This window comes from Otolemur garnettii, unplaced genomic scaffold (assembly GCF_000181295.1).
Source record: "Otolemur garnettii isolate 467f Iridium unplaced genomic scaffold, OtoGar3 scaffold00067, whole genome shotgun sequence".
NCBI lineage: Eukaryota > Metazoa > Chordata > Mammalia > Primates > Galagidae > Otolemur > Otolemur garnettii.
The window spans coordinates 3,772,372-3,784,107 of record NW_003852462.1 but is presented as its reverse complement, the minus strand read 5'-3'; the positions used below and the strand labels follow the sequence as shown (position 1 = coordinate 3,784,107).

General features: G+C 57.7%; 1 protein-coding gene across 1 annotated transcript in view; it reads left to right on the top strand.

The window, feature by feature from the left end:
• CHD5 (chromodomain helicase DNA binding protein 5) overlaps positions 1 to 11,736 on the top strand; it is a 61,378-nt gene that overhangs the window by 5,828 nt on the left and 43,814 nt on the right. The window contains exon 2 of the mRNA XM_012807240.1: positions 3,742 to 3,869. Coding sequence (XP_012662694.1) covers positions 3,742 to 3,869 — 128 coding nt within the window. The remainder of the gene's footprint in view (positions 1 to 3,741; positions 3,870 to 11,736) is intronic.

The window sequence follows — 11,736 nt, the reverse complement described above, 5'->3', positions numbered from 1 at the left end:
AGACAGACTCACTTTGTCACCCTGGATAGAGTGCTGTGGCATCACAGCTCATAGCAGCCTCAAACTCTTAGGCTTAAGCAATTCTCTCGCTTCAGCCTCCCAAGTAGCTGGGGCTATAGGCACCCACCACAACACAGCTATTTTTAGAGATGGGGTCTTGCTCTTGCTCAGGCTGGTCTCAAACCCCTGAGCTCAGGCAGTCCTCCTGCCTTGGCCTCCCAGAGTGCTAGGATTATAGGCATGAGCTACTGGGCCTGGCCGAGTTAATGTGAATTTATCAGTGTCCTTGACTTTGAGCCTGGTGCAGGTGGTACACAGGTATTGGCTGCTCCAGCCTTTATGGTGCATTACCTTGAGAGTGGCCTCCCCGTGTGGCTGGGCAGTGACCAGCCTGGGGGCCCGTGGGCTGAGTGAGAGGCTGGGTAAACTCAGGAGAAAGCAGCAGAAGGCCGGACTCAGACTCACTGGCCTCTTTTCCAGGCCCTTTCTGAGTGGAAGCTCAGAGGCAAGAGATAACTCAGCTAATTATGGCCTTGGAGGGGCAGGGCTGGCTAGAAACACACTGCCAGGCAGGCCTGGAGGGCAAGAGCCTGTAGGACACAGTCCCATGGAGAGGCCATTCCTCCCGGGAGCCACTTGGCTGAGGGCGGGGTGGGATTCCACCTGTCACTGGCTCATACTCTTGGGTGTGGAATCCCTGAACCCCTGCTCTGCCCATCAGATGGGCTGTTGGGAGGAGAGGTGGGCGTGTGTGTGTGCATGGGGCACAGGGCTGGGTGCTTGAGCTGTGGCTGGTGATCAGGTGCCTTGGGTGGTGACTCCCTGGGTTTGGTTTTGAAAGCTCAGGGTGTGTTGCAGCGGAGGGAGAGCATCAGAATGGGTGGAGGGGGCTGGGCTTGGCTGAAAACCAGAGTGTGTGGGGTGGGAGGCTGTGTCACAGAGGGTCAGGCCTGCGTTGTCCTCAGGGACCCCAACAGAAGCCGTGTGGGGGGAGGAAGGACCTGTCAGGGAAGGTGTGGGCCAGCTTGCTACCCAGCTTCATGTGTTAGCTCCCAACGTTTCCAGAGGAGGGTTCATCAGGCAGATGGCCCTGGACAGTGAGGTCTTCTGAGAATAGTGGGAGGTGGGGTGGGGTGTCTGTCTCATGACAGAGGGTCTGGGGCCATGTCCTCAGAGGCTCCTTCTGGGTGTGGATTAGGGCCAGAGCCTGGGTCCCCTCCTCCCCACCCACAGGTGAGTCCTGGGCTTCCTTCTGGAACCTCCTGCAGCCATGTGTGCATACCTTGTCTGTTCTGCTGGACAGTTGGTCAGTTAGCGGCAGTGTGCTGGCTGGCCCTCCTTAGTCTGCCCTGCATGGAGGGGACAGCTGGGAGGAAACAGAGGCATTGCCCCCCCTTGAGATTGCATCAGCCAGAGCCCATTACATAAGTGCTGCCGGGCACCACCAGGGTGGGGGTGGCTCTGCCCAGGCAGTCTTCTGTGGGGGAGGTGGAGGCAGGCTGGGGAGGGGGTAGGTGTGGACCATGTTCCACTGGCCTCCCGGCCTGGTCCTTGCCAGTCGTACCAATTCCCTCAGAACCTCCCCTGCTCCTCTCACATCTGGACTCATAGGGACAGGGTAGAGGGAGCTGGAGCAGCCTTTGCCTTCCCCTAGCTGTGCCTGGCCTGGCCCACATGCCCTCCCAGCCTTGCTAAGGCCATGGCAGCTGTGCCCCCAACAGGGTCCTTTCCTCAGCAGTGCCTCTTTCCTGCCAGTTCCCTGACCACACTCAGGCCACCTCCCCTGGGGTAGTGCCTAGTCCTGCCTGGAGCCTGCCCCTTATCATCCCTGTGTTTGCCTAGATCCTCTTGGAGTTCCCAGGCTCTGAGGATGGGGCGGGGCTGTGCTGAGCAGGGTGGGACTTGCACCCTGGGGAGGGAGGAGCCTGGGCACCCAGGAGGGCATCCCGTCCTTGACAGTGATGTAGCCCCACTCTGCCCCTGGTAGGGGGGTGGTATGTGTAGGAACTGGTCCTGTGGGATGCAGGGGTAGGGGCATCCGCTGGGCCACCAGTGTTCTCTAGAACTGGGCTGAGTGAGGGGTGGCCCCCATTATGTGGGAGCCTTCCCTTGAATGCCTTTGGGATTCTGGGGGCAGGGGTCCCAGGCCAGGTGGGGGGGCACCTGTGTGGAGGTGGGAGGTGGGTGTTGAGCATCCTGGCTGTGCACGCAGGAGTCCTGTATCCGTGGTGGCTGGTTTCTGAGTGTGCTGGCCTTGGGCAGCCATGAGGGTTTTGAGAAAAACCTTCCTTGTGGGGAAGGGGCTCTGTTTCTAAGCTCAGTTCAGCAGGGGAGACGCTTTGCCCCCTTCCTGGGTGTCCCCAGGACCTAGTGCCCTCCTCAGGGTCTCCCTTGAGGTGGTCCTCACACTCCGATTCTCTCCTGCTTGTGTCTCCCTCCTCTACCCCGGGTTGGGGCAGGACCTGGCACCTTCTTCTCTTTGCCTCTGCAGCTTCCCTGGTTGCTGTGGGCACACACGAGATGGGGGGACACTCATGCTCCTGGGCACACAAGTTGGCAAGGGGGCACTTGGACTGCAGGCTGGAGTGGAGGGCCAGCTCTCTCATGGACCCCTTTAGTGGACTCTTGGAGGTGCTTCCTTCTGGAAGGCTCCTTTGCCTCTGAGGGTAGCCGTATCTCTGCTCTGGGTAAATTTGTTTCTTGTGGTGTCTGCTTGCTGCTGTGGCCCCTAAGAGGACTCTCCCTGGAGCCCCTTCCTGGCCCAGGGTCTGTGCCCAGGAGCTCTGGGCCCGGCTGCCCTTTCTTACTCCTGATTCCCTGGGTGGGAGGCAGACCGAGGCTGCCCCCATGCCCCCACGGTAGTCTAACGTCCAGCTGCCCCAGCCTTCTCTTCTGGATTGGAGGTGAGTGGGGTGGTGGTGGTGGTGGCAGACATGGAATTCACAGGCAGCTACCTCTTCAAAGGTACTGAGCCCCCTGTGCTTCCTCTCGGCCTTTAAAGTCTTGAATGGAGTGGGAAATTTGGGAATTGTGGGTAGCTTTTGCAAGACCATGTGTGGTGGGTGCAGCATCTCTCTGTGCAATTTGACATCTTTGTGGGGCCCAGCTGGACTGCACTTGGCATCCGTTATGTGTGTGTATCTGGGCTGGAGCAGTGTGTACCTGTGTGTGCACCTGTGTTTGCACCTGTGTGTGTGTGTGTGTGTGTGAAGGGGCAGGATGGGGAGCCATGTGGTCTGTGATTCCTGACTTGGGGGAGATTCTGCCAAATCCACAGGTATCCTGGGCTCTTACTTGGTGGGCTTCTCCTACATAGCCCCACGTGGTCCTTGGGTGATAGGACCCAAGCATCACCATCCTCCTGCATTCACAAGCCGCCTCCTGGCCTGCTGTGATTCTTGGGGCGGGGCAGGGGGGAGGAACAGACCTCACGAAGGTGGGTCCTCTGCTCTGTTGGCCCCCACCTCTCCCTGGGGCTCTGTGTTCCTTGGGTGGCTGCCTAGTTAGTCACTCAGTGTTTTGTGCATCAAGGTTCTGTCTTCTGAGCACTGTAATACCAGGGACAGGGGGTGTTGTCCCATTTTGCAGAGGAGGGAAGGAAAGGCCCAGAGGGTGAGGTCTGGGGAGGGCAGGGTGGCCCTGCCTGGCATGGTTGGGTGGTGGGCCCCTTCCCCTGAGATGGCCCTGGTTCCCTGGAGCTCTTCCTGAGGGAAGTGAAGAATCCCCTTCTGACTCTTCCAGAAGAAGAAGATGGTGGTCTCGAAGCCTTCGATGACTTTTTTCCTGTGGAGCCCGTGAGCCTTCCCAAGAAGAAGAAGTCCAAGAAGCTCAAGGAGAACAAGTCCAAAGGGAAGCGAAAGAAGAAAGAGGTGAGGGGCTGAGATGGCAGGCTGGGGTGGTGGGGTCCTGGCTGTGTCCACCAGCCGCTGGGGACTCGGACCTCGGAGAGCCAGGGTTTCTGCGAGCTGAGTTTGAGAGAAAAACACCAAAACCAGTTTGTGGTGTGGAGTGTTGTTTGCAGAAGGCTTTCTGAGACCTGTGGGAAGTGTCCTGTGTCTTGAGCAGGGTGTCAGAGAGTGGATTTCCCTCTGTCCCATCCTGGCTGACCCGTGCAGGGCAGGGCCCCCTTCTGTTGACACTGCACCTTCCCCTGGTTCTCTGCCGCCCTGCTCCGTAGAAGCCTGTAATGGGGAAACTGGAGGAAAAGGCTCGGTCTTGGTGGGGTGGCTCACGCTTGAAATCCCAGCACTCTGGAGACCCAGGTAGGTAGATTGCCTGAGCTCACAAGTTCAAGACCAGCCTGAGCTACAGTAAGACCTCCGCCTCTAAAAATAGCCGTGCATTGTAGTGGGCACCTGTAGTCCCAGCTACTCAGGAGGCTGAGGCAAGAGAATCACTTGAGTCCAAGAATCTGAGGTTGTTGTGAGCTGGGACACCATGACACTCTACCGGGGGTGACATAGTGAGAGTCTGTCTTAAAAAAAAAAAAGAAGAAACCCAAGGAAAATGAAGTCGGAGGAGAGTAGTGGGGCCCTGATGAGGGATGGCCACCAGTCAGTGCTGGGCTCGGCCGCAGTGACCTCTGCTCTCCTGCCACTTCCTTCCTTGTTCTTGGCTGGTTCTGGACAGGAGAGGTCACCGCACGCTCCGCTGACTCTGGGTTGGCAGGTGTGATGGTGTGAAGTGTCCCTTGTCTGTTCCTACAGCTGCCCATTTGGAGCTTACTTCCCTGGGCTATCTGCAGACTCACTATCATCAGTGGGACAGGGATGATGATAGCCACACGGAAGATGGGGAAACTGAGGCAGACCTGCCCTTAAAGCCCTTCCTCCTTGGACTAGGACACCGATGGTGCCTGTTTTCTACCATGTGCAACTCTGTACCTCTTGGGCGTCATCTCTGTTTCTTTGGGGAGCCCTGTGGAGAAAGGGGTCCTGAAGGCTCACAGGTGACCTTGCCCAGGGCCACACGGTGGCTGTGCTGAGATCTGACCCCAGGGCTGTCAGCTGCATGCAGCTGGTCCCTGCCAGTCCTGGTCCTCCCTGTCCCAAGGGAATGTGCTTATAGCTCTGTGGCCTTCTTGTTTCCTCTGCCCAAAGGGGACGCACCTGGCCTTGCCTTGGGAGGGCCGGGGGAAGGGCAGTGATAATGGGCTGGAGTGCCCTGGGCAGAGCCAGGCCTGAGTCCAGGCTTCTGCAGGGTGAGGTGGGGAGGCCTGGGGAGGCTGTCCTAGGTTGGGTCACTCCTTACTATGAGGTTTTGGGGCCCACTGTGGGCATCTGACTGTTCCTTGCGAGACATCAGTGGAGGCTCTGAGCAGAGCAGGGAAGTGATGTGATTCAGCCTGGCAGGCCCCTTTGGTGGCTGCAGGGGCAGAAGCAGAGACCCCTGAGGAGGGAGAGATGATTGTGGCAGGTGGCGAGAGCCGCTGCCTGACTGAGCCTTGATTCTGCATCCCCTTTCCACCTCCTCTGCTTTTTTGGGAACCCAGAGGCATTTTGGGGGGCCCTAACCTCCCCCTGCAGCCTGTTTTCCTCTCTTATCTGGTGCCAGCCTGGGCGCATCTAGAGGGCCGAGCTGCCTGGATGCTACTCTGGGTCCTCCAGGTGCTGGGGAGGCCGTGAGGCTGTCGGCCCCCACCCTCTCTGGCGAGACCCACCTCAGCCGCGTCGTCCTGCTGTGCTCTTGGTCTGGGTTGGGGTTAGCATTTGCCCCCTGTGCTCTCCCAGCTCCGGCCTCGTGCTGCCCCTGAAGCCTGTGGAAGAAGAGCATGGCTCCCTGTCCAGGCTCCTCCACTGTCCCCAGAGCACCCCTCCAAGCCCCGGCTTAGCCCCTTGGCACTTGGCTGGCAGCCCACCAGGCCTCTCCTCTCCCCTCCCCTATGCGCACACATATGAGAGTGTGTATTTACGTATGTGCCATCCTTTCTTCCCCTGGAGAGACTCTGGGCCCCCCTCCCGATCCACCCTCCTTCTCTGTTGCCCTAAGCTCTGTCCTCAGTCTGGCATGATATTCAGGGTCGATGTGTGTCTGTCTCCTCCCAGGACACCCCATCATGGGGCCAGTGTGTGGGTTGCTCATAGGAAGGACATGGGCTAGGGGAGCCCCTACAGGGCTCATGTCTCTGCAGACTCACTGGCCTGTGCTCTGAGGCTCCCTCAACTTGTGAGGGTGAGTCCCCTAGACTGCTGTTTAGATGGGGACATGGAGGCAGGAGAGGGGAACGGGGGACTATAAGCCTGAAGGCTCCCCACTGAAGGAGGTGCTGGAAGCCAGCCCCTTCAATGTGGAGGGTCCCCAGATTCCTAGCTGGAGCTCCTTGCCTCCCCTTCCACTGACACTGTCCCCTGGCCCTGGAGATCTGTGCCAGGCACAGAGCAGGTGGTGCTGGGCCCTGGGAAGTAGGTTTGAGACATTCTGATTGAAGCTGTGAAAACTTTTGCTGCTGCCACCACTGCCTTCTCCCCTCAGACCCCTCAGACCTGGGCTCAGCTCTTTGGACTGGGGGTGAGGTGGATTCTAGGGCTGTGGCTCCTAATGGCTGATGGTGGAGGCTCCTACACCCCTCGTCCTTTAAGTTAGGTGGGAGGCAAGGCCAAGGGGGCAATGTCATCTGGCCATTGGGTCTCAGGCTTTTAGACTGGGTCTGCCTCATTCCCAAGTGCTGGAGAGGACCCAGCAGCGTGCAGCAGTGGCCTGTGGGAGCCCCGTCCTTCCCCCAGGCAGGGCTGGCTATTTTGCCTGTTCCTCCCCCCCACCCCCCAGGGGGGACAGTAGTGGCACTGGCCAGGAATAAGGCTGGCGTGGGCAGGGCCTGGACAGTGGTGAGGCCTGGGGCAGGGGTCTGATGGCCTCCGAGGTGAGAGGGGCTAGTTGTTGGGCTCTTTCATTTCCAGGGCCTTTTCCCTTCCTTCTTTCTCTGAGAACACGTTTCTGTTTCTGTCTGTCTGGCTCTTGTCGGCCTGTCTCCCTCCCTCTCTGGCCTGTATTTGGTCTTTGCCTTGTGAATCTCTGGGAGTGCCCTCCTCTGTCTCCTTTGCTCTCCCTCTCTCCCTCCCTCCATTTCTTCCTTCCTCTCCTGCCTTATTTTCCTCCCTTCTCTTTCATGCTCTCCATGCCCCCCACTTTCTGGCCCTCTCTCTTCCCTCTCTACTGGCATGCAATTCTGGTTCTCAAAAGGGGTAGGGTGGACAGAAGGCCTCCCTAAAGCCCCCACCCACTACCCCCTGGCTGTGGCTGCCCTCCTTCCCGTTCCTGAGAGCCTGGCTCCAGCCAGCTGTCAGATCTTGGGGCGCTGGAACCCGCAGCAGCCGGAGAGCAGGCTCCTGGCCACCCTGCGCCCCTTGCCCACCCGCCCAGCACACGGGGCCCCAGGGCTTTACCCCTGTCCTCTGCCAACCAGGGGCCCCCAGATGAGGCGGCAGAGGGGTCAGGGCACCCCAAGCAGCAAGTCGTGGATTCTGATTTACATAAAATAACCCGGCTGCAGCCCGGAACCTGAGCATATGTAGATGAAGCTCCTTGTCAGACCCTAGCGCACAGGAGGGAGAAATGATTTCAACCTGTACTGCAGCGGTTCCCATGGCAACCAATTATTCAGTGCTAAATTATAACTGTTTATAACACTCGTGAATGGGAAGGCTCATATTTCATTCTTTCTTTTTCCTTCTCAGTCTTGAAGGACCCCAAATTGAGAATGGCCAAGTCTCAGAGTCCTTCCTTTTGAGTTTAAATGCCTCCTTTTCCTGGAGATGTCACGCCCAGCATGGGGTTGAGGGAGAGGGAGGGGGAGGCCTCAATGGAGAAACATTTGCAGAGCTGGGAAGGAGGACCCGCTGCAGGCACTGCCCACTTAGGGTCCCCAGGGTGGGGATTGTCGTGCTGTGCCCTCGATGGGGCCTGGGCTTATAGCAGAGGCCCCTCCTGCCTGCCCCCACCCCTGGTGTGTCCAGACAGGGTGTAGGGTTTAAGGCGGCTCTGCAGGTGGATTCTGTGTGGGGATCCCCAAGTCCGCTGAGTCAACTGGTGGGGCATCTGCCACAGCCACACCAAGAACTGCTGCAGCCCAAAGGTCAGTGCCAAGGTCAAAGGCTGACTGTTGTGATTTTCACAGCTGGTGCAGTGTGGCTCAGTTGTTCTTAGGGCCTCGGGGCTGCAGTTGGTTCAGGGTTATCTCAGGGAATCACTGGTCCGCAGCGGGTTCTCCTGCCCTGCACCTGGCTGGGCCTATAGCCCCCTCCACACCTTGCCAAGGTACTGGGCGGCCGTCCCACCTCAGGTTCCTGCTCATTTCTTCCCTTCTTGCTGCTGAATGATGCTACATCCCTGCAGGTCCTGTGGTGGGCCTGTCCTCTGTGAGTTGTTCTCAGAACCATCTGCAGCTTTCCTTCCCCCTCGCCCCTTCCTCTACAAGATTTAGAAAAAGTAACAACAGAAAAGGAGGCCCAGTTCTGGAAGTATCTGAACAGCTGGATGTACAGTTCTGCTGTGGATATAGATAGGATCTCACCCTACCCTCAGCGGCCACACCCCAGTGTGGGGAGGGACCCTGGCGGGGTGAGTTCCCTGTGGCGAAGGCAGAGTGGAGAGGTTGGGGAACAGGAGGAGGGTGGTGGGCCTTGAGGAGTCAGAGCCTTCTTTCCGACTGGGCTCTTCCCACTGTAGTCGACAGAGGAAGGAGAAGAGCTCCCCTCCCCGTGAACTGAGGGGTTGCCATCTTGCCCGTGCTCCAGCTGGTGGAGGCAGGGCAGGGGCCGCTGATGGGCTGCAGATGTGCCTTGTGGTGGTCTGTACCCTCCTACCTTCCCACTTAGCTCTGAATGGTGGTGGGGGAGCCCTCCTTAGCACCTGTCCTCCTGAGCTGCGCACACACCTCTGCTCCTTGCAGACAGTGGGATCTGCTGGCTGAGCCTTCCTGCCCACCTTGCGCTCCTTCTGGGCCACTCCCAACCTGGGGTTGCAGTGGGGCCTGCCTCCTGTCAGCGGCAGGTCAGCTCCCTCGGAAGCCCCATTTGCCCAAGCCACGTTGCTGTTGGCTCTTACTGCTCTCCAGCTGCAGGCAGCCTTCATGCAGTCTCCTCTAACCTAGTCTTGGTCACAGAGCGAGGGGAGCAAGGCTGCCGTGTGCCCTCCAAGGTCCTGGCTGTACTGTTGACTTCCAAGCATAGTTGTGGTTATCCTGGGTTATCTGGGCATTGCCAGAGCCAGGGCTGCCTCTGGTGTCTGGATGTGAACTTCATCTATATGGTGGTGGGGGGCAAAGGGCATGGACTGCTCTGACCCCAGATTGCTCTAGCTTGGCTGAGGCCCCTGCCCAGGGCCTGGTGAGGTGCCCTGGTGGTGGGACCTGGGTGCTGGCCGTGGCCCTGTCTCTGAGCAGCGCTTCTCTGTGCCCAGGCTTCTCGCCCTCAGGTGTTTAAGGCCTTTTCTACACTTCTTGGTTGCATCCTTCCTGGTAACTTCATGGAGGATGAAGCTGAGGTTCACTTGCCATAGTGACTTGCCCAAGTCCCATCCTAGCTAGGGAACCCTGGGATCCACTGTCAGGCCACACAGTGCCAGCTGTGAGTCTGCTGGTTGTATTTTTTTTTGAGATGGAGTCTCACTATGTCACCTTTGGTAGAGTGCTGTGGTCTCACAGCTCACAGAAACCTCAAACTCTTGGATTTAAGTGATTCTCTTGCCTCTGGTGTCTTGTCAGCCTCCCAAGTAGGTGGGACTACAGGCACCTGCCCCAACGCCTGGCTACTTTTTTTTTTTTTTTTGGCAGTTTTTGGCTGGGGCCAGGTTTGAACCCACCACCCTAGGTTTGAACTCACCACCTCCGGTATATGGTATATGGGGCTGGCACCCTATTTCTTGAGCCACAGGTGCCACCCACACTTGGCTATCATTTTGTTATTGTTGTCATTGTTGTTTTAGCGGGCCCTGGCCAGGTTCGAGCCTACCAGCCCTGGTGCATGTGGCCAGTGCCTAACTACTGAGCTACAGGCGCTGAGCTGTGTCTGCTGGTCTTACCCATGGTGGGTCATGGGGTTCAGCCCAGGGCAGCTGATGGCCTGCTGGGTTCTGTCTCTGTCCGTGGTGCTGAAGTTCACGACAGCCTCTCTCCCAACTTTACCTTTGCTGGAGTGAGGGCTGGAGTGAGTGTGTGTCTGAGGTCTCTTGAAAGGAGGTTCTTTTTTTTTTTTTGAGACAGAGTCTCAAGCTGTAACCCTGGATAGAGTACTGTGGCATCATAGCTCACAGCAACCTCAACTCTTGGTCTTAAGTGATTCTCTTGCCTCAGCCTCTCACATAGCTGGGACTGCAGGTGCCTGCCACAATGCCTGGCTATTTTTTGTTGTTGTTGCAGTTGTCATTGTTTTAGCTGGCCTGGGCCAGGTTCAAACCCACCAGCCTCAACGTATGTGGCTGACGCCCTAACCATGGAGGTATGGGCGCTGCTGAAGGGTGGTCTTTTGAAGCTGGCTAAACTCTAACATCCTAGGGGTGAAGTGGACACTACTGACTGAGGGACAGTCTGGGAGCTGTGGCCCCATGGCATAGCATCACAACCAGCCCTGGCAGCAGGGTTCCAATCAGCCACAGAGTCAGTATTCCCGGAAACACCTGGGTTCCGGAAATCAAAATGCAGAGGCTCTGCTGCCTGCCAGCTACCGGTGCTGCTGACTCTGGTGGCTTAATGGGCTAAGAGGTTTGGGAGCTGGGGGCCTGGTTGGGGGGGCAGGGAGCATGTGGGCAGGGGGCTTCCCCAGCTGGACTTTCCCCTCCCGTCCATCAGCGACTTTGTCCACCTTCAGCTAACTGATGGGATGTGCCTGCTTAGAGCCTCTCACCTAGGAAAAGGCAGGTTGGGTCATTTATAGTGAGGGCATAGGTCAGGCTAGGGTGCTCCAGGGAGACCAGCTGTCTGTTCTGCGCCTCGTTCTCCTCCTGTCCCCTCTCCTCCCTCCCACCTCTTCCCTCTCCCAGGCTTCCGACTCTGAGCTCATTTTTCATCTCTCCAGCTCTCTCTCTGTCTCTTCTCATGCCTGTCTTTGCTCACCTTGAAAACAGTTAATAGCAATCACGAGGATGACAAGCCTGTGCTGGTAATTGTAGCAACAGTGCCCGGTCCCTCCCTGGGAGGGGGCCAGAAGGGCTTGCCAGTCCGTGTGCATCGCTAAAGGCCAGGAGTAAACTGCTTTCTCGAGGGGCAGTACCTTTCTGGTGGGGTTGCTGTGTCTGTAAACGCCCTTATCTCCATATAAATGGGCCATTTTCTGCCTGTACAGACAGGAAACTAAATCAAGGAAGCCAGGCTTAAGAGCTGCCAAAATTACCTTGTTGTACATTGAGAGGAAACAGGCAGGGGAGGGGAGGGGGAGGTGGGCTTGTGCCACAGCAGCTTCTGGAGAGTCCGCTCACAGAGGAAACTGGGGTGTGCAATGTACATGCATTACAGGTTCACTTGACAAGCGTGGCTCTGTAGGACACATGAGTAAGCAGCACTGGAGTGGGCACGGGTCAGCACCATCTGCTCTGGCTTGGCTTTTTCCTGTGTACTTTTTGGACCCTGGGCATCACCTGGTCCATTATGAGCTCCTGGGTCTAGGCACCATCATGTAAACTAGTTAAAATCTGAAAGTCCATAGCCGGGTGTTGTGGCAGGTGCCTGTAGTCCCAGCTACTTGGGAGCCTGAGGCAAGAGAATTGCTTAAGCCCAAGAGTTGGAGGTTGCTGTGAGCTGTGACG